This window comes from Chrysochloris asiatica, unplaced genomic scaffold (genome assembly GCF_000296735.1).
Source record: "Chrysochloris asiatica unplaced genomic scaffold, ChrAsi1.0 scaffold00192, whole genome shotgun sequence".
Classification (NCBI taxonomy): domain Eukaryota; kingdom Metazoa; phylum Chordata; class Mammalia; order Afrosoricida; family Chrysochloridae; genus Chrysochloris; species Chrysochloris asiatica.
The window spans coordinates 587,577-608,406 of NW_006408710.1; the positions used below are offsets into that span (position 1 = coordinate 587,577).

Sequence of the window (20,830 nt, forward strand, 5' to 3'; positions counted from 1 at the left end):
TTACAGTCCAGAAACAGAGGACCCTAGGACCATCAAGAGAGAAGCGCACAGGCAGAATGCGGGACCTTATCCAGAGAAGCAGCAGCGCCAGAGATGGAGGCAGAGATGGGGGCATGGAGAGGGGGAGCGGCTGAGGACTCTAGATTCATGTATTAAGAAGTTGTTGTTAAGTGCTGTCGAGTCAGTTCCAACCTATAGCGACCCTGTACAGGGTTTCCAAGGGTGTAAATCTTTACAGGAGTAGAAAGCCTCATCTTTCTCCGGCGCAGCAGCTGAACCGCTGACCTTAAGGTTCGCAGCCCGATTTGTAACCACTATGCTACCAGAGAGGGACTAAAAGCTGGTGGCCAGGAGGCAGACTTGCAGAATGTACCCTTTGGAGATGTAAATTATTATATATGCTTGAGTGGGACAAAAAAAAAACACACCAAAAACTGCATAGATTATTTCAATATATCCACATTTCAAAAGTTAAGATGGTTGATCAAATCTGAATCCCCCTTAAAAATCCAGAACCACTCATCTGGTAACAAAGTGATGATTACACTTACACTGATCTCACGGATTTACTTTCACGTTTCAGGGTAAGGAGATGAAACTTGGCTATCATGAACGCCTGCTGTTTCCAAAGGCTCATGGTGTTCACTAGGGAAGCCTTGGTTTCAGAAAGAATAAGTAAGCTCTGCTCCATTTCATCAAATGATTTTGAATCCATTTCTTCCTCGAGTGGCTGCTGAGTGAATACACTATAATCTATTTGCCAAAACAAAAAGAAAAGTCAGAAAATTGCAGCACGTTCCTTAGACAAAACTCTTTAGGTATGTAAATGTAAAAGACGCATTCCTCTGGCAGTGATGGGGAGCAAATGGCACTCTCACAGATGTTTGTGTATCTACGCCAGCTGAAATTGGTCTATCTTGTTGTTGTCGTTAAGTACCATCGAGTGAGTTCCGACTCATAGCGACCTGGTATAGGATTACCGAGGAGCAGCTGGTGGATTTGAAATGCTCACCTGTGGTTAGCAGTCCAGTGGTTTTCCTATAACAGGGCAGTCACATTAGGATTCCTAGTCAATTTGCTTCGAGGCATAAACCTCACAGAAATATTTACATAGGTTCACCAAAACACAGGCACAGGAACATTCTTAGTTAACAGCCTAGCCCAGAATGGCCAAACACTAAAAGGAATCCAACTGTCCATCATCAAGAAAAAGAACTAAGTTGTAAAGCTGTGCTACACCGGAATCATAGAAAACAATGAACGTGAACAAACCACTGTATAACCATCACACAATAACATGGTTCAGTCTCACAAACACAACATTGAGGAAAAAAAAGTTAGGCACAAAAGAGACACATTCTGTGATGCCATTCATCCCAAAACTAATTGATGGAACCAGAAACCAGGGTGCTATTGTATCAGCCACTCAACGTTCACGCAAATTGAACTGAAAGCACCTTGACTCTTACTACGCATGCTCTGCCATCAGTTTCCCTCACTGTTAACCATGGTATTAACCTTCAGCTGTAGGAGAGACTTCGTCCACGCGCCTTTCACCTCCATCGTCATAGATCTACCTTTGAGCCTCATCACACCACAGATACTACTATTGTCAAGCTCACCAATGCCTTCTACATTCCCAAATCCCTCACTGTCCTTCTTGTTACCAGAGCCACCTTTTCTGTCCTGATCGTATTCTTCACAGCAATCAACAAATCAGTGACTTCTTCATTTTTCATGAAATGCCATTTTTTGTCTTGCCTTTTGTGTCACCGTTTTTGGAAAAATGAGAAGTACATGTTACTTTCCAGTCACCCCTCCTGGCTCCGTTCTTCTTTACAATTCACTCTTCATCCCACAACCAAAAGGCAGTTTTAAAAACACAAATAGGACTCTGATAAATTCATATTGCATAAAAAAATATATAAATAAACTAAATTCTCAAGGTCTTACATAATATGCCCTCTTCCTACCCAGTTGATTTCACCTAGTACTACCTTCTCCTTCACTTTGAAACTTTGGGTCGTAGTGACGTTTTATCTGTCCCTCAAAGATGTCCAACTTCATTTTCAATTAAGACCTTTGCATTAGCTACTCACTTCATCTGGAAAACGATGTCTTCAGATCTCAGCCTCCCTGGTTTTTCTTGTCATCCAGGTCTCATGTCATATCAATAAACTCCTCCTTGAGCACACAATCTAAATTAGCTGCTTCTTAAGATGACTCCATAATATCCTTCTGAATTCTTATCAGTAGATATTGCGTGGCTTGTTGTAGTTATTGGTACTGTCTAGTAGGTTCCAATTCGTAGCAACCCTATGCAACACTCTCTGCTCCTGGGGCATCCTCACGAGTCCCGTTACACTTGAGCCCACTGCTGCTGCCACTGTCACCGGGAGTCTTCCTCTTGTTTACGACCCTCCACTTTAGTGAGAATGATGTCCTTCTCCTGAAAATATATCTGAAGCATGAGACAGGAAGTCTCGCCATCCTCGATCCTAAGGAGCATCCTGGCTATACTTCTCTTTAACATACTTATTTGTTCTCCTGGCAGTCCATGGTACTTTTAATATTCTCCTCCAACCCCATAGCTCAAATGCATCAATTCTTCTACGGTCTTCCTTCTTCACTGTCCAACATTCACATGCATATAGGGTTATTAAAAATACCATGGCTTGGGTCAGGAATCCTTACTCCTCAAACTGACATCTTAGCTCTTGAACACTTGAAAGAGGTCTTGTGCAGATTTCCCTAAGACAATTCATCATTTGACCTCTTGACTGCTGCTTCCATGAGTGCTGATTGTGGATCCAAGCAAAACGAAGTCTCTGGCAACTTGAAAATTTTCTCAATGCATCATGATGTTATTTTTTGGTCCAGTTTTGGTAAGGATTGGTGAGGGTTGTTGTTTCTTTGAGGTGCAACCCATTCTGAAGGCTGTGGACTTTGATCTTCATCAAAAAGCATTTTAAGTCCTCTTCACTTTCAGCAAGCAAATTTATATCATCTGAACATAGTAGGTTAATGAGTCTTCCTCCAATCCTGATGCAACGTTCTTCTTCATATAATCCAGATGCTCAGATTATTTGCTCAGCATACACACTGAATAAACTTGGTTAAAGAATACAACCCTAGCACACACCCTTCCTAATTTTAAACCATTCATTGTCCTCTTGTTCTGTTCGAATGACTATCTTTTGGTGTATACATAGGTTCCTCATAAGCTCAACTAAGTTCTAGAGTTGCCCTTTGAAATTTTCTATCCAGCTCTTTTACTTCATTTCTTCCATTTGCTTTAGCACCTCTATGCTTGAGACCAAGTTTGAGAGTATCTTCTGACATCCATTTTGGTCTTTTCCTTCTTTATTCTCCTCTTAATGACCTTTTGCTTTCTTCCTATATGATGTTCTTGACGTCACCCCACAACTCTTGGGGTCATTAGTGTCTAAATCATCAAACGTGTTCTTGAGATGATCTCTATATTCAGGTACAATATGTTCATGGTCATACTACGGCTCCCGTAGACTTGTTTTAATTTTTTTCAGCTTTAGCTTAAACTTGCATACGAGCAATTGATGGTCTGTTCCTCAGTCTGCCCCTGGCCTTGTTTTGGTTGATGATATGGAGCTTTTCCACCATCAATTCCCACAGATGCAATCATTTTGATTTCTGTGTATCTCATTGTGTGAGGCCCATGTGTACAGTCATCATTTGTGTTGTTTAAAACGGTAATTGCAATGAATAAGTCAATGGTCTTGCAAAATTTCTATAATGGGATCTCCAGCATTGTTTTCTATCACCAAGGCCATATTTTCCAACTACTAATTCCTTCCTCTTTGTTTTCAACCTTTGCATTCCATCACCAGTAATTATCACTATATCTTGACTGCATTTTTTATCAATTTTAGACTGAAGAAATTGAAGATACTTTCAATTTGAAAATACCTTGATGACTTATTTAATAGTTACCTATGCTTCCTTCCCCCAAATAATATGGCATGCATTTATGTACCTTCTTTGTCTGGTTCATTTCTTCACCAGATCACCATTTGTTTGGTTCCTTTTCTAAATTAGTTTGTTAGTTACTATTAGTTTTTACCTGCTTGGTCAATTTCTGCTTCAACTTCTAGCTTTAAAAATACATCTTCCAAAGTTGTCATGGAAACACCGTAAGAAATAACACCCAAACTAGAGTGCGTGTCTAGGTCTGCAAATAGACCTAAAAGACAAAACGTGAAAAAAATACTGTACACTTATGCAAACTATCATGAATTCCTTTCAAATATTCTTTAAAAATAGTCATGCAATAGTGAATAATTGCTATCAGGACTGACTGTGAGGGTTGGAAATGTAAAGGTAGACAGTTTGTAGCAAAAGGAGGAGAGTGGTTGTCTTTGCAGTCCAGGAGCAGAGGTCCCTGGGACCATCAAGGGAGAAGAGCGGAGAGCAGGACCCTACCCAGAGAAACAGTGACGCCAGAGATTAAGGCAGAGACGATGACATAGAAAGATGCCAGAGACAGAGGCAGAGATGATGACGTGGAGAGATGGAGTGGATGGGGACTCTAGACCCAGAGAGGGACAGAGGCTGTGTGCTGATGACCAGGGGGCAGGCTTGCAGGGCATACCCTTTGGTTGGTTGATGATGCATGGAGGGGATTGTAACCATGGCAATGAAACAATATACGATAGGATGAATGTAAGACAACTATTCTTTCATGCAAACTATCACATAATTCACAATAAAACATTTTTAAAAAATAGTGCGTGATCAAATTTACTCAGCTAGCACAATAATACTCAAACTACCTTAGGCCATAGAACCCCTTTCTCACCGTTAAAACTTGCTAAAGTACACTGAAAAAAAACCACGTGAAAGATTTTGATGTGAAGAGGGCACTGTGTGTTTTATTTTTGCAATCTCTTTCATGTCTGCCTTGTGGAGTACAGATGCAGTCTCTTATTGGCCTCTGTGTTCAGTCTACTGTGATATCATGTCGTCATATCATGTAGTCTCTGGAAAATTCACTACATGCTCATGAGAGACAAGACCAAAAAGGTAAATCATGTCTTAGCATTACGACAGCGTGTACAAACAGTACACATGCTCAGCTGCTAAGTAATAGGTTGGAGAGTACAGTCCACCCAGAGGTGTCTTGAAAGAAAGGTCTGGTAATTTATTTCCCAAAAATCTGCCATTGAAAACCCATAGGAGTCAGAGTACAACTGTGCTCCCTAAGTCAGAAGAAACTTTTCATTATAAAGTTTTGACTGCATGAATTCCTTGAAAACATCTTGGGATCCACTCCACAAGAGTTCTTACAACACATTTTAAAACCAGAGAACCAGTAGAAATTTTAAAAAATTAAAAAACCGGGTAAACAGGGTAAAAGAAGAAACATAACCCCAATGGTGTGTAAAGAAGAGTTCTAGAACCCTCCAGTCCAGGTTCAGAATTCAGCTTGGCTACTCGCTCTCTGTTCTAACTTTGGCAAGTTGCCGAACCTTTCTATACCTCAGATTCATTTATAAGCTGGAAACAACACTCTAATAATGGTCTCTATCTAAGACACCTAGATAATTGAGTAAATTGAACGACTGTAAAAAGTGCAAACAAACATCCTACACATAAGGTAAAATCAAACTCACTGCCATCAAGTGGATCTGACTCTCATAAGTCTCTATCCAGGGTTTCTAAGACTATAAACTTTACAAGAACAGACAGCCTCATCTTTCTCCCACAAATGGCCTAGTAGGTTTGCACTGCTGACCTTGTGGTTAGCAGTCCAGTGCTTATCCTACAATGCCATCCAGGCTCCTTCCCACAAAATGCTGAATATGTAAATTAAAGATTTGGGGATAGAAAGGTAGGTATTATATTAACTAGGCATATATATAATAAATTACCTTTTTTTTTTTTTTACAGAAACCAATTTGCCTAATATAGAAAACTTAATTATTAGAAAAATGCTATGGGGATAGCAAAAAACAAAAACATAGAAACACCCAAACCCAGCACTATCAAGTTGTTTCCAACTCATTGGGACCCTGGTGTATAAGTTTTCCAAGACTCTAAATCTTCACAGAGCTAGCGGTTAGCAGCCCAATGCCTAGCCTACACCTACATTGGTAATATTCCTTTGGTTGTTATGAGATCCTTACACAGATGAAGAAAATGAAGTTTGTGTTCTTCATTATAAAGTGGAAAAACACCGTCTCAATTATTATAATATAATTCCAGGGTTGACCAGAGAGTTCACGATGGAATCATGAAAGTAGAAAAGACCTTGAGAACATATATGTTGTTGTTGTTAAGTGCCGTTGAGTCAGTTCTGACCCATAGCGACCCTTATAGGGTTTCCAAGGAGCAATTGGTGAGCTTGACCTGCCAACCTTGCAGTTCAAACGGCTTTGCAGTCTGGCGCATAAACCCACAGTGCCACATCAACATATATAAGTAACTATTATTTTTCATATTTTTTTCTCTCATTTTCCTCAGCATTTCAGTTACCACACTATTGTCATTGTTTCGTGCCATTGAGTTTTTCTCCAACCCACAGTGACCCTGTATGGGGTTCAGAGAGCTGCTGGCAGATTTGAACTGCTGACCTTGCAGTGGGCAGTCCAGTGCTTATCTTACAGCAGTCCACCAGGACTCAGTTAACATATTAGTTCGTTTTCTGCATGCTGTTTGTATAAAGAAACAAATAAGCCTGTCATATTTGTAGTTTTCAAAAAGAAATAGAATATTAACTCTGACCATGTGGAATATAAAAATATTACACAGAAAAGTAAACAGGGTAAAAGAAGAAGCTTATTCCCAATGCAAGATCCCGGTTCAACAAGCAAGAAACAGAAAAGAAAGGAAAATAACCTGAAAATTTGTCCATGTCTTTAAAAGGCAAGCTATATACAAGTTGTTGGTCATTCTGCTGCAAGACAGTGGCTCCGGGTATGTGTTGTTTCACCATTGAAGAGAGAGACTCAGTGGCACAGTATCTGTCTATGTACATGCTGGAGAGAAACAAAAATCTTACGATTACTCACGAAACAGTCAGAAAGGTAAATTCTAAATGTTTTAAATTAAATTTAAACATAGGGTCACTAAAGGTAGCCAAAGTACACTATTGCAATACTCTAAAAATATTAACAGTAGATGAAAAGTATGATCAAGGATAAAGACAATAAAGAATTAATAGAATACCTCAGACGGTAGCCAATCCCCCATTTACTTTTGAGAAAAAGTGAAGAGCCAACACATTTCAACATTCCTTGTGATATGACAGCTTTCCTATCTGTAAACAGAGATTGACATTTCAATTTTTTACATTTCATGGATTCCCTAAGCATTATCTCATGAAATCATCACCACCACCTTTTGTGGAAGCTAATAGCTTATCATCACCTAGGTTCTAGGTTAAGACCACTGAGTCAGAAGTACAGAACCTGCTGATGAGGTACACAGTTATGAAATGACAAAGTTGGCGTTTGTACCCAACAGTCGGACTTGAGAGTTCACCTCCCTTATGTTGTTGTTGTTCATGGCCATGGAGTTGGTTGCAACTCACAGCGGCCCTGTATAGGATTTCCAAGGAGCAGCTGGTGGGTTTGAACCGCCAACCTCATGGTTCACAGTCCAGTGCTGATTGATCCACAGTGCCACAGCAGGGCTCACTTCCCTTACAGCATTCCAAACACCTCTGACTCCTCCTAAGGGGCCTGCACAATTTCCTTCACACCAAATGCAAAATCAGCTTCAAAATGGCAAAGGCCATGACAACAAAACCAAAACATCAGTTTTCTTCTGTTGCTTTTCAAACAAAGGTACTGCTGAGAAGACCGATTCTTTGTGCTATGTCTCATATTGTTGTTGGGTTCCATCAAGCCAATTCTGACTCAGAGCCACCCAAGGCAGAAGAGAACGAAGCACTGCTTGGCTGCATGCAATCCTCACAAATGCTGTAACGTTGAGCCAATTGCTGCTGCCATTGTATAAATTCATCTCATTGGGAGTCTTTTTCTCCTTCACTGACCCTAGATTTTACCAAGCATGATGTCCTTCACCATGGACTGATGGCATCTGATAACATGTCCCAACTATGAGAGACAAAGGAGCCCTCTGACTACTTCCTCCAAGGCAGACCCGTTCGTTCTTCTGGCAATCCATGGTACTTGTACCGTTCTTCTCCAACACCCTAACTCAAATGCACCAAAATTCTTCTGTCGTCCTAGAATTTGACACTTCTTAGAGGTTGTCATGTCTCGACTTAAACCTAGCTTCTGTAGCTGTAGGGATGTGCCTAAATTATGCAGAAAAAGAGTTAATACAGCTATCCTTAACAAGGCCTGCTAGCAAGGAAGACCCTTGGCTGGTGTCTAGAAACTTGAGTTTCAAAAGAGTTCTTATCATTCCCAGAACAGACCAGAGGAGCTCACTGCGCCTAAACTGCACAAGCAACGTGCTTTGGATGAGCAGCTGGTTTCCAGCTGTGGGCATGGAATTTTGGAACATGCTGGGCAGCGGGTGCCCACCGGAGAAGCAGCCCATAAAAACTGTGGGCACTGAGTCTACTGAGCTTCCCTGGGAGACAACACTTCACATGTGTTAGCACATTCCACTGATGAAGGACAGATGCATCCTGTACACGCTCCCCACCGCCCTCTGAGGGGCTCTTGGAAGTCTGAGCCAGTCCCCTCCACACTTGGGACCCAGGCACTCTGTCCCTTTGCAGATTTTGCTTTGTATTCTTTCACTATAATAACTCACAGCTGGAAGAACAGCCAAATGCTGAGTCCTGTGAGTCCTCATTGCAAATCACCGGACCTAGGGCAGTCTGGGTAACCCTCAATGTGAAAACAGATGTTTTTTAAAATTTTTTTTTAAACCTTTGTTGTAAAGGTTTTAAAAAACATCACAAGTTACCAGCTTCTCTATGTGTTCCTCGGGATTTCTCCTCCCTTTTAGCCCCATGAGCTTATCCTTCAGAAATAAAGCACAAGCCTTACCAGCAAGGATGTCCGCTTCATCCATGAAATGAGTACTAAACACGATCACCCGATTGGCTTTTCTGTATTTTAGAAGATTCCAGACAATGTGGCGTGAACAGGGGTCCATTCCTGCTGTTGGTTCATCTAGCAGGAGTACCTGTGGGAAAAGGGATACAGCGGAGCAGGACAGCTTCAGAGAAACGAGAAACCTGAAAATGCACGTGACTACTGAAAATCCTGCCGTTTCAAGTTGCTATATTCAGTCCGAAATATGTTAGATCTGAGAATCTGCATTTCTATTTAAGCTAGCATTAATTTTTAAATGATCGCTTTGACATGTGAACACCTTACTAGGCTAGGTTTTAAAAGGCTAACTGGGGCACTGTGGTGGTGTAGGATAAGAACTGAACTGCTAACCACAAGGCTGTCGGTTCAAGCCCACCAGCTTCTCCTTGGGAGAAGATAAGGATTTTAGCTCCTGTAAAAGATCTGCAGTGTCAGAAACCCTACACAGGGTTGCTACGAATTGGAACTGACTCAATGCCATTTAACAACAACAATAATATCGAATCCGTAAGACATAAATGAAATAACAATCAGAGAAATAAACTTACAAATGGAATAGACTGCTGTTATTTGAACAATTAAATTTCTAGATGTAAAAACTGCTTTTTAGAGAAGTGTGTGTTGTACTAATTTAAGGGAAGCCATTTCTGAATTGTAAAATCTCAGAGTGGAGACTGGGAAGATGACTTTCAATCCAGAATCCTGAGTCATCCCCGAGCTGGAGCAGTAAGGGACAATGTGGCAGGACTGTAGGGATCCAAAAGGCACAGGCCTGGCAGTTCAAGCCCCGTGTCAAGTTGTACTGCAGTTAGTTACAATTCTACAGGACTGAAAACAACACAAGACCCATAAAAATCAACATAGTACTGTTGTTGTTGTTGTTGTTGTTGTTAAGTGCTGTCGACTCACAGCGACCCTGTATAGGGTTTTCAAGGCTGTGATTCTTTGCAAGAGCAGAAAGCCTCATCATTCTCCCACCAAGTGACTAGTGGACTCGAACTGCCAACCTTGTGGTTCACAGTCCAGTACTTATCCTACAGAAGAGAAAACTCTTGGTCTCCATTAACCCAAGGTTAAAGAGAAAGACGGAAGCCAAATGCACAAAGAAACTAGTCAAAGAATGGGAGAAAAATGTAGAGCAAAATTCTAAACTATAAAGAAGGCCAGATTTACTGGTCTTATATGACAATGGTAGAACTCTTGAAAAGGTGGCCTGGCGAGAACTTCAGATCTGGAATTTAATCCAGCCCCGGGGATCACCTTTCAGTCAAATAACAGACAGACGTAGAAAGTGGCCAACAGCACCATGGAGGAATGTATTCCTCAGGACAATGTAAGTTCAAAGAGCAGTATCTGCCCCAAAGCGAAGCTCAGAAGGCAGGAAGAGTAAGGAAAGAAGAAGAACTGGGAACTCTGGGACGAAGTAGGAAGAGTACTGTTAGAATGAAAGGACTTTCAACAAACATTACAAAACACAATACGTAAAAATTGATGAATGGAAAACTAATGTTCTCTGTAAACTTTCATTCAAGCCACAACTAAAAAAGAAGAGAAAATCTATGTTAACCAACAGATTAAAAAAAAAGAAGAGATTAGTCTACAGGACTAATTGTTGTTGTTGTTGCTGTTGTGAAGTGCCATCGAGTCAGTTCCATCCAACCCATAGTGACCCTGCACACGAACCACACCTCACCTACCTTGAGACCACAACCAGATGGCGCCCAGCTACCATATTGACAGTTATAAACAAGGACACGATCGATAGTCCCAGACAAAATGGAGAAAAACGTAAAAGACAAAGCAACAAAAAACTAAAATTGCTAAAAAGGGCCAAGATTTGCTGGAGGAAGAGAGACTAGAGGAAGCCCCAAGACTATCACACTGGGATACCCTTTATACTCGGGACTCAAACCACTCCCATAAGTCACCTTTCAGTCACATGACAGACTGGCTCCTTAATAAGATCACCTGTGAGTGCGCTGCTTTTCTAAGTAATCACTGAAATGAAACCAAACAGTAAACATTTACCCTAGACTAAAGATGAGATGGGTCCTGGTGTGGTGCTGGAGGATAAGCACTAGACTACTAACTGCAAGGTCAACAGTTCACACCTCTGAAACACTATATAGGGTCGCTATGAGTCAGAAGCACTTAACAACAGCAACAACAAAGGTGAGAAAATACGGGGGGAAAGGGAAGCTAGATTAATGGAAACAGACAACCAGATTAGAAATAATGAAAATCCTGATATATTTTGTACAATGTAATCAATGTCATTGAATAACATGCATAGAGACTGTTAGGTGGGAACCTAATTTGTAGTGAAAACTTTCACCAAAACACAATACAATATTTGAATGGGAAAGAAAAAAAAAAAGCCAAAATACAAAACTGGGATAAAGTGAACTATTTCTTTGACTCAATTCTGTTTTTGATGGTGAAGTATCTTAAATACACAGAAAAATTTAAGGAACAATTGAACAATACTATGATAGCCCCATCCAAATGTAATACTATTTTTTAATCCATATTTTCTTTAGTACTTTTTTTAAGAAACTAAAACACTGCAGATATAACTAAAGTCTCTGTTTTCCATTCCGTGCCCCAGTGTATCATAAAGATGTTGCATGTCCTTCTACTTTCAATTCTAAAACTATTTTGCAATGATTATAATCATTAGCAATATATAGTTGTTTTAAATATGTTTAAGATCTTAAGACACATACATGAGGGGGCTTTGAGAAGCTTGTGGAAGTGTGGAATTACAAGATAGTGGAATTTTTCGCTGACCTCTTTGAAGCCCCCTCATAGGTACCATAAGGAACCCTGGAAGCACAGTGTTTACCAGTTGCTCCATGGGAGAAAGATGAGATTTTCTGCTCCCTTAAAGAGTTCACTTTGTATTCATCAATTCCCAGTACCTTGGTCTTTGCCAATGCCTTCAGAGCTCCTTGGACTTGTTCCTTCAGGACCATTGGCTCTTGATCATGTGCTACCTCTTGAAATGGTTGAGCATCGACTATTTCTTTTTTGGTACAGTGACTGTATTTCTTCCATCTTTTTTTTTTGATGTTTTCATCATCATTCAATATTTTACCTATGTTGTTGTTGGTAACCTCCATCCGACCCATAGCAACCCTATATAGTGTTTCCAAGGAGCAAATGATGAGCTTGAACTGCCGAACTTGCAGTTCAAATGACATTGCAGTTCAGCGCATTAACCCACAGGGCCACACCAGGACTGCAGTTTGCCCAGAGAATCCTTCAATATTGCAAGTTGAGGCTTGAATTTTTTTCTTCAGTTCCCTCAGCTTCAGCTGCTGAGTGTATTCTTCCCTTGTGGTTTCTAACTCCAGGTCACTGCACATTTTGTTATAATATTTGACTTTGTCTTCTCGAGCTGACCTTTGAAACTTCCTGTTTAGCTCTTTCACCTTCTCATTTCTTACATTTGCTTTATCTCTATGCTGGACAGTAAGGTTCAGTCTCTTCTGACATCCATTTTGGTCTTTTCTTTCTTTTCTTCTTCCTGTATGATGTTCTTGATGTCATCCCACAACTCTTAATGGTCTTTAGTGTCTAGCGAATCAAGTCTGGTTTTGATATGACCTCTAAATTCAGGTGGGATATGTTCAAGGTCATATTTTGGCTCTCGTGAACTTGTTTCAATTTTCTTCAGCTTCAGTCTGACTTACTTATGACCAATTGATGGTCTGTTCCACAGTCCTGGCCTCGTTGTTTGATGAAAATGGAGTTTTCCATCATCTCTTTCCACAGATGTAGTCAGTTTGGTTTCTGTGTATTCCAATCTGGTGAGTTACCTGTGTACAGTCATTTTTTTACATTGTTTAAAAAAGGTATGTGCAATAAAGAAGTCACTGCTTATGCAAAATTCTATCATGCGATCTCCAGCATCATTTCTATCACCAAGGCCATATTTTCCAACTACTGATTCTTCCTCTCTGTTTCCAACCTTTGCATTCCAATCGCCAGTAATTATCAATGTATCTTGATTGCATGTTTGATCAATTGTAAACTGAAGAAGTTGGTAGAATCCTTTAATTTCATCATCGCTGGCTTTAGTAGTTGGTGCCTAAATTTGAAGAATGGTGGGTGGTACTAACTGGTCTTCCTTATAGATGTATGGACATTATCCTATCACAGACAGCATTGTACTTTAAGACAAATTTTGATATGTTCTTTTTGATGATAAATGCGACACCATTCCTCTTCAATTTGTCATTCCTGGAAGAGTAAACCATGTGATTGTCAGAATCAAAATGGCCACTACCAATCCATTTCAGCTCACTAATGCCTAGAATATCGATGTTGCTGTGTTCCATTTTATTTTGACAATTTTCAGTTTTCCTAGTTTCACACTTTGCACATTCCATGTTCCGATTATTAATGGACGTTTACGGCTGTTTCTCTTCATTTTGAGTTGTGCCCCATCAGCAGATGAAGGTCCCAAAGGCTTTACTCCATTCACATCCATTCACACAACTCTACTTTGAGAAGGCAGCTCTTCCCCATTCATATTTTGAGAGCTTTCCAACCTAAGGGGCTCATCTTCTGGTACTGTATCTGACAATATTCTGATTCTCTTCATAATATTTCAATGATCAATATTCTGATACTGACGGTATTCCACTACTATTCATAAGGTTTTCAGTGACTAAATATTCAGAAGTAGTCCATCTCTCCTTCTTAGTCTGTCTTCATCTGGAAGCTCAGGTGAAACCTATCCACCATAGGCGACCATGCTGGAGAAGGATTTCATGTTTGGTAAAATGAAGGGCTGGAGACAAAGAGGAAGACCCCCAATGAGATGAATTGGCACAGTGGCAGCAACAGTGGGCTCACGATTAGCAACAACTGTGTGGTTAGAGCAGGACTGGGCAGTGTTTCCTTCTGTTTGCATAGGGTCGCTAAGAGTCAGTGTCAACTCAGTGGCACCAAACAACAACAACGAAAGATTTATAACCTCAGAAACCCTATACTGGGTCACTACGAGTCAGAACCGACTCGACAGCACACAGCAGAAGCCGTAGCATGTGTGTCATATAGATCTTTCTACAGCCTAGTTTACTTATCGACATAAGTGATAATCATCTCATTAGTAAAACAAACATTTATTTACCTTAGGATTCCCAAGAACAGCAATTCCTAAAGACAGCTTTCTTTTTTGACCACCACTTAACTTTTTAGCTTGGTTATCTTTGATGGTCTGGATGTCTAAATCCAGTAAAACCTTCTGTACCTGTAAAAGTCAAGTGTGAGTAACGCTCGTTTTAAAATCATCCCATTTATGCAATTATCATTATTAGTTCTCAAATGTTCCGATTTTAATATATCAAGCTGAAAAAAGGTTCTATAATGTAGAATTTCGTCTTGACATATATTCACATACAATTTTGTAATAATAGAGTGCAAACATCTTGGAGGCAATTTGTAGTTTTGTGATTAAAAGCCCTAGTGGTGCTAGGGGTTAGGCGCTGGGCTGCTAATTGCTGGTGGTTCAAATCTACCAGCACCTCTGACAGCGACAGATGAGGCTGTCACTATGAGTCAGAATTTACTCAAGGGCAGTGGGCTTGGTTTTGGGTTTGAGTAGCGAGGAAGAGGTAAGAAAGGATCAGTGGGAAGGCTTTGTGTGTGCTGCAGGAACAGGGAGGTGAGAAACAAAAGGGAGGAAGGAAAGACACATCCACTGGGAGAGGCTGGTATCCTCCAGGAGAACAAGAAGAGTTCATCCATCCTCAAAGGGTTTTTCCAAAGTTCACCTAATTCTTCATAATGACTTTCTGTTACTGACTCAGAACAGGTTTCATATTTAGACTTTCAGGTATATTTTTATGATACCATAGATTTCAAAAGGCTATTAATTTGCAGCAAATAAAAGTAACGCTTTCTATATGAATGACTCACTTCTTGTATTATATTGTTGGCTGGTATGCCTTTGATGGAAGCCAAAATTGATAAATTTTCTTCTACTGTCAGAACATCAAAGTGTATATCTAATTGTGGACAAATGCCAATCATTTTTCTTGCTTCAAACATTTCATCTATCTCTGAGACTCTGTGTCCATATATCGATGCAAATCCTAAAAGCAAAATACAAATTTAAGCTTTTAAATTATTATGAAGTTAGTTATTGGGCTGTTAGTATACATACAAGGCAAGAGTCAGTATAAATCTGGATATGACACACCTGCGTCCCCATACACTCGGTAATTAGCTTCCATCTATGCCACAGAGTCCTTCTCTTCATCTCTAGATCATATTATATAGTGGGAAGCTTCAAATTAAGTAACATTACCTATTGTTACCTTATTTTCACTCACATTCCAATATTAATTTTCTAGCATTTTCAGACATTACAAAACAGAAGAGACAATGAATAACTAAATAGGTTTCCCTTAATAGTTCTATGGTCTTAGGAAAGTCACTTAATCTCTCTGAATACTGGCTTTTTCCTCATAAACTGAGTACAAAGACAATCAAGCCTCACTTATCATCCGTGACACATTCTGTAAAATAAGACAATATATGGTTTGAATGTTGTGCAAAAGCCCTATCATATAGTCTTATTCTGTTTTTAAAAATAACTATTTAAAGTAAGCTTCGTGCCTTAGCAGTGAACATCAATGTGTTCAGAGGATTTGCTTTTATATTTGATGCTCAATCTACATCACTTCTCCATATCTGATAAAGGTCCCTCTGCATTTTTGTAAGTCTGTTAGCTTCTAGAGGAACGAATCCTTTAACAGTATGGAGCATGTTAGTCTGATTTTGAGGACTGTCATCATTGTTAAAGGAGAGCAATAGCATTCACTGATTTTCCACTTTCATGTGGCTTAATAACCTTTTGTTTCACTTCCAAATTGGTATTCTCCTTTGTCTCTTGCTGCTGTTATATCAAGAGCACAGAAGGTCACAGTAATATTTTTTAATGAAATTAATTAAACAGTGAGAGAGCAGTACCACACTGAGGACAAGTTAGACATGAGATCACAGGCTGCTGCTTATGAGCCATACCATCCACTGTTATATGGTCAACTTTTTAGATAGAAAGTACAGTATGGTGGTGGTGGTGGTGGTGGTCATGGGCCATGGTGTCGGTTCCGACTCATAGCGACCTTATACTGGGTTTCCGAGGCTGTAAATCTTTATGGGAGCAGGAAGCCTATCTTTCTCCCAAGAAACTGCTGGTAGTTGCGAACTTTTGACCTTCAGGTTAGCAACCCGACTTGTAACCACTACGCTACCAAAACTCCTTAAAGTACAGTATACTACATACACAAGCCAGTAACATAAGCATTAGCACTCAGCACAAATACAGGTTACCTATATACAACAATTATTATATTTCTTGGATACATCCCACCTAAATTTAGAAATCATGTAAAGTACAGATTTGATGCATTACACACCAAATGACTGAAGACCAGAAGCATGGAGGGATGACAACAAGAACATCATAGAGATAGAAAGAAAAACGGGGTTTAAAAGATAGGAAAGAAAGAAAAGACCAAAAAGGACGTCAGAAAACACTCTGAAATTTGCTTTTGAGACAGTGTCTGAGAGTCGGTTCCCACACATAGCCACCCCATGCATAACAGAACAAAACACTACGTGTTCCTACACCATCCTTACAAAAGTTGTTACACTTAAGCCCATTCCTGCTGCCAGTGTGCCAATCCATCTCTCTATGGGGGTCTTCTTTTTCGCTGACCCTCCACCCAGTATAATCAGCATGATGTACTTGATGTGCCAGGGACTGGTCCCTCTGAAGTATGAGAGAGTTTCTTCATCCTGGTTTCTAAGGAGCATCCTGGCTGTACTTCTTCCAACACAAATATGTTGGTTCTTCTGGCAGTCCATATTACTTTCAATATTTCTCTCCAAAACCATAACGCAAATGCATCAACTCTTCTACAGTCTTCGTTATTCATTGTCCAACTTTCACATGCATATGGGGCTATTGAAAAGATCATGGTGTGGGTCAGGTGTCCCTTAGTCCTCAAACTGACATCTTTGCTCTTGAACACTTTAAAAGTCCTGTGTAGCAAATTTGCCTAATGAAATATGTTGTTTGATTTCCTGACTGTTGATTCCATGAGTGCTGATAGTGGATCCAAGCAAAATGAAGTCTTTGACAACTTTAATCTTTTCTCCATTTATCATCATGTTATTTACTGATCTAGTGGTGAGGACTTCTGGTTTCTATACATTGAGGTGCAACCAATATTGAAGGTTTTTTCATCTTTATCAGTAAGAATAAAAAAGTCCTCTTGGCTTTCAGCAAGCAAGGTTGTATCATCTGCATATCTCAGGTTGTTAATGAGTCTTCTACCAAACCTAATGCCACATTCTTCTTCATATAATCGGATTATTTGCTCAGCATACAACTGGAATAAGCAAGGTGAAAGAATACAGACAACTGTGATGCATACCTTTCCTGATTTTAAACCATTCAGTGTCCCCTTGATCAATTCAGGGATGGCCTGTTTGTCTATGTAAAATTTCCTCATGAGCACAATTAAGTGTTCTTGAATACCCCTTCTTAGCAATGTTATGCAGACAATAAAGCACAAGTAAACATCTTTCTAGTAGTCTCTGCTTTCAACCAAGAGCTATCTGGCGTCCACAGTGATATCCCTCATTCCATGCCCTCATCTGAAAACGTTTGAACCTCTGGCAGTTCCCTGCCATGTACTGTTGCGGCCATTTTTAAAATTATGTTCAGCAAAATTTTACTTGTATGTGATACGATGCTGTTCAATTTCTGCATTCCACTGGGTCAGCTGTATTTGGAATGGACACAAAATATGAATCTGTTCTAATCAGTTGACCAGGTAGCTGCCTTCCAAATTTCTGGCATCAATGACTTAGTGCCTCCAGTGCTACATCAGTTTGTTGAAAGATTTCACTTAGTATTCCAGCAATTCCCAGAGCCTTGTTCTCTGCCAATGTTTCAGGGCACCTTGGACTTCTTTCAAAATAATTGGCTCTTGATCATAGGTTATCTCTTGAAATGGTTAAGCTTCTGTCATTTCTTTTTGGTACAGTGACTCTGTGTATTTCTTCTCTCTTCCTTTGATTCTTTCTGCATCATTAAATGTTGTGCCCCTAGAATCCTTCAAAATTGGAAGCCAAGGCTTGAATTTATTCTTCATTTCTTTCTGCTTCAGAAATGTTGCACTTGTTCATGACTTTTGATTTTCTAACTCCAGGTCTTTGCACATTTCACTATAATATCTGACTCTGTCTTCTCATGCTTTGACATTTTCTGTTCAGCTCTTTTTTCTCATTTCTTTCATTTGCTTCAGCATATCTATGTTGGAGAGCAAGTTTCAGAGGCTCTTGTGACATCTATTTTGGTGTTTTCCTTTTCTCTTCTCTTCTTAATGACCTTTGGCTTTCTTCATGTTTGATGTTCTTGATATCATCCACAAACTCTTATGGTTTTTTGGTTATTAGTGTCTAATAAATCAAATCTGTTTTTGAAATGACCTCTAGGTTCAGGAGAGATATGTTCAAGGTCATATTTGGCTCTCACTAACTGGTTTTCATTTTCTTCAGCTTCAGCCTTGCATATGAGCAATTGATGGTCTGTGCCACAGTCTGCCCCTGGCCTTGTTTTGGCTGATGACATGGGGTTTTTCCACCGTCTCTTCTCAGATATGTAGTCTATTTGATTTCTGTGTATTTCATCTGGTGATGTCTATGTGTATAGTTGTCCTTTGTGTTGTTTCAAAAGTTATTTGCAACAAATAAGTCATTGGTTTTGCAAAATTCTCTCTCTAGGATGGCTTCTAACACCAGGGCCATATTTTCAATTACTGATCCTTCCTCTTTGTTTCCAACATTTGCATTCCAATCACCAGTAATTATCAATACATCTTGATTGCACATTTGATCAATTTTAGGCTAAAGAAGTTGGTACAATTCTTCAAATTCAGCAACACTAGTTTTAGTGGCTGGTGCGTAAATTTAAGTAATAAATTTACTGGTCTTCCTTACAGATGTATGAATATATCCTTTCACAGAAAGCATTGTACTTCAAGCCAGATCTTTAAATGCTCTTTTTGATGATGAATGTCACATCATTATTCCTCAATTAGTCATTCCCGGCATAGTACACGATACGATTGTCAGATTCAAATAAACCAATTATCAGTTCATTTCAGATCACTAATGCCTAACAGATCCATCTTTATATGTTCCTGTTCATTTTAAACACCTTCCAATGTTCCTAAAGGATCTCTGGTAGCGTACTAGTTACGAATCGGGCTGTGAACCGCAAGGTCAGCAGTTCAAAACTACCAGCTGCTCCACAGGAGAAAGAGGAGACTTTCTGATCCTATAAAGATTTACAGCCTCAGAAACCCTGTTCAGAGTCACTATGGACAGGAACCGACTCGATGGCACTTAACATCCACAATGTTCCTAGGCTCATATTTCATACACTTCATGCCCTGATTATTCATAGTCGTTTCTTTTCTCCTCGTCTCGTATCTCGTCATCATAGTCAACTCTACTTTGAGGAGGTAGCTCTGCGTTCTTTCCAACTTACGGAGCTCATCTTCCAGCATTATATATGACAATAATCTAGTGTGGAAATGTAAGATAAGCACTTGGTGCAAGGTTGGTTTGAATTACAAGGTTGGTGGTTCAAATTCACCAGCAACCCCTAGGAAACCCATGGGTTTCCTAGGAAACACCATGGGTCGGAACTGACTCGACAACACTTAACAACAATTCATAGAATGTTTTAATAGTCAGTATTCTGGTTCTGAGAGTGTTCCATTTCTATTTACAACGTTTTCAGTAACTAAACATTCAGAAATTGTGTGAATCTGTCTTCCTAGACAATGTTAGTCTGAAAGCTCAACTGAAGCCTGTCCACCATGGCAGACCTTCTGGTATTTAAAATAACAGTGGCTTAGCTTCCAGCATCACAGCAACATGCAAGCCACCACAGTAGGACAAACAGATGACTGGTAGCCGCTTGAGCAGACAGAAGGTAAACAAAATGGAAGAAATGAGGAGGTTAAAGAGCTGAACAGAAAATTTCAAAGGGCAGCTTGAGAAGACAAAGTCAAGAATATTCATTATAATGAAATGTGCAAAGACCTGGAATTAGAAAATCAAAAGGGAAGAACACACTTAGCATCTCTCATGCTGAAAGAACTGAAGTATTAATTCAAGCCTCGGGTTGCAATCTTGTCGGGTTCTATGAGCAAAATATTGAATGATGCTGGAAGCATCAAAAGAAGATGGAAGGAATATACAGAGTCGCTGTACCAGAAGAGAATTGGTCTAAGTTCAACCACTGCAGGAGGTACCAAGTAATCAAGAACGGATGGTACTGCAGAAAGAAGTCCAAGTGGCACTGAAGGCACTCATGAAAAACAAGACACTCCAGGAATTAATAGAATACCAACAGAAATGTTTCAACACACTGAGGGAGCATTGAAGATGCTTACGGGTTCATGTCAAGAAATCTGAAGGACAGCTACCTGGCCAACTGATTGGAAGAGATCCATTATTTGTGCCCATTCCAAAGAGGGGTGACCCAACAGAATGAGAAAATCATTGTACAACATCATTAATATCACGCGCAAATAGAATTTCACTTAAGAGAATTCAAAAAGGGTGTAACAGTTCATTAACAGAGCACTCCCAGAAATGAGAGACCATTCAGAAAAGGAAGCAGAACTAGGGCTATCACAGCTGACGTCAGATGGATATTGGCTAAAAGCAGAAAATAC

At 39.8% G+C, this 20,830-nt stretch overlaps 1 protein-coding gene across 1 annotated transcript in view; it reads right to left on the reverse strand.

Annotated features, from left to right (window-relative positions):
- Window positions 1-20,830, reverse strand: part of ABCA5 (ATP-binding cassette, sub-family A (ABC1), member 5) — a 96,174-nt gene that overhangs the window by 41,004 nt on the left and 34,340 nt on the right. The window contains exons 12-18 of the mRNA XM_006872293.1: window positions 14,982-15,157; window positions 14,194-14,313; window positions 9,006-9,144; window positions 7,204-7,294; window positions 6,874-7,013; window positions 4,100-4,219; window positions 552-753 (exon numbers count right to left, since the gene is read on the reverse strand). Coding sequence (XP_006872355.1) covers window positions 552-753; window positions 4,100-4,219; window positions 6,874-7,013; window positions 7,204-7,294; window positions 9,006-9,144; window positions 14,194-14,313; window positions 14,982-15,157 — 988 coding nt within the window. The remainder of the gene's footprint in view (window positions 1-551; window positions 754-4,099; window positions 4,220-6,873; window positions 7,014-7,203; window positions 7,295-9,005; window positions 9,145-14,193; window positions 14,314-14,981; window positions 15,158-20,830) is intronic.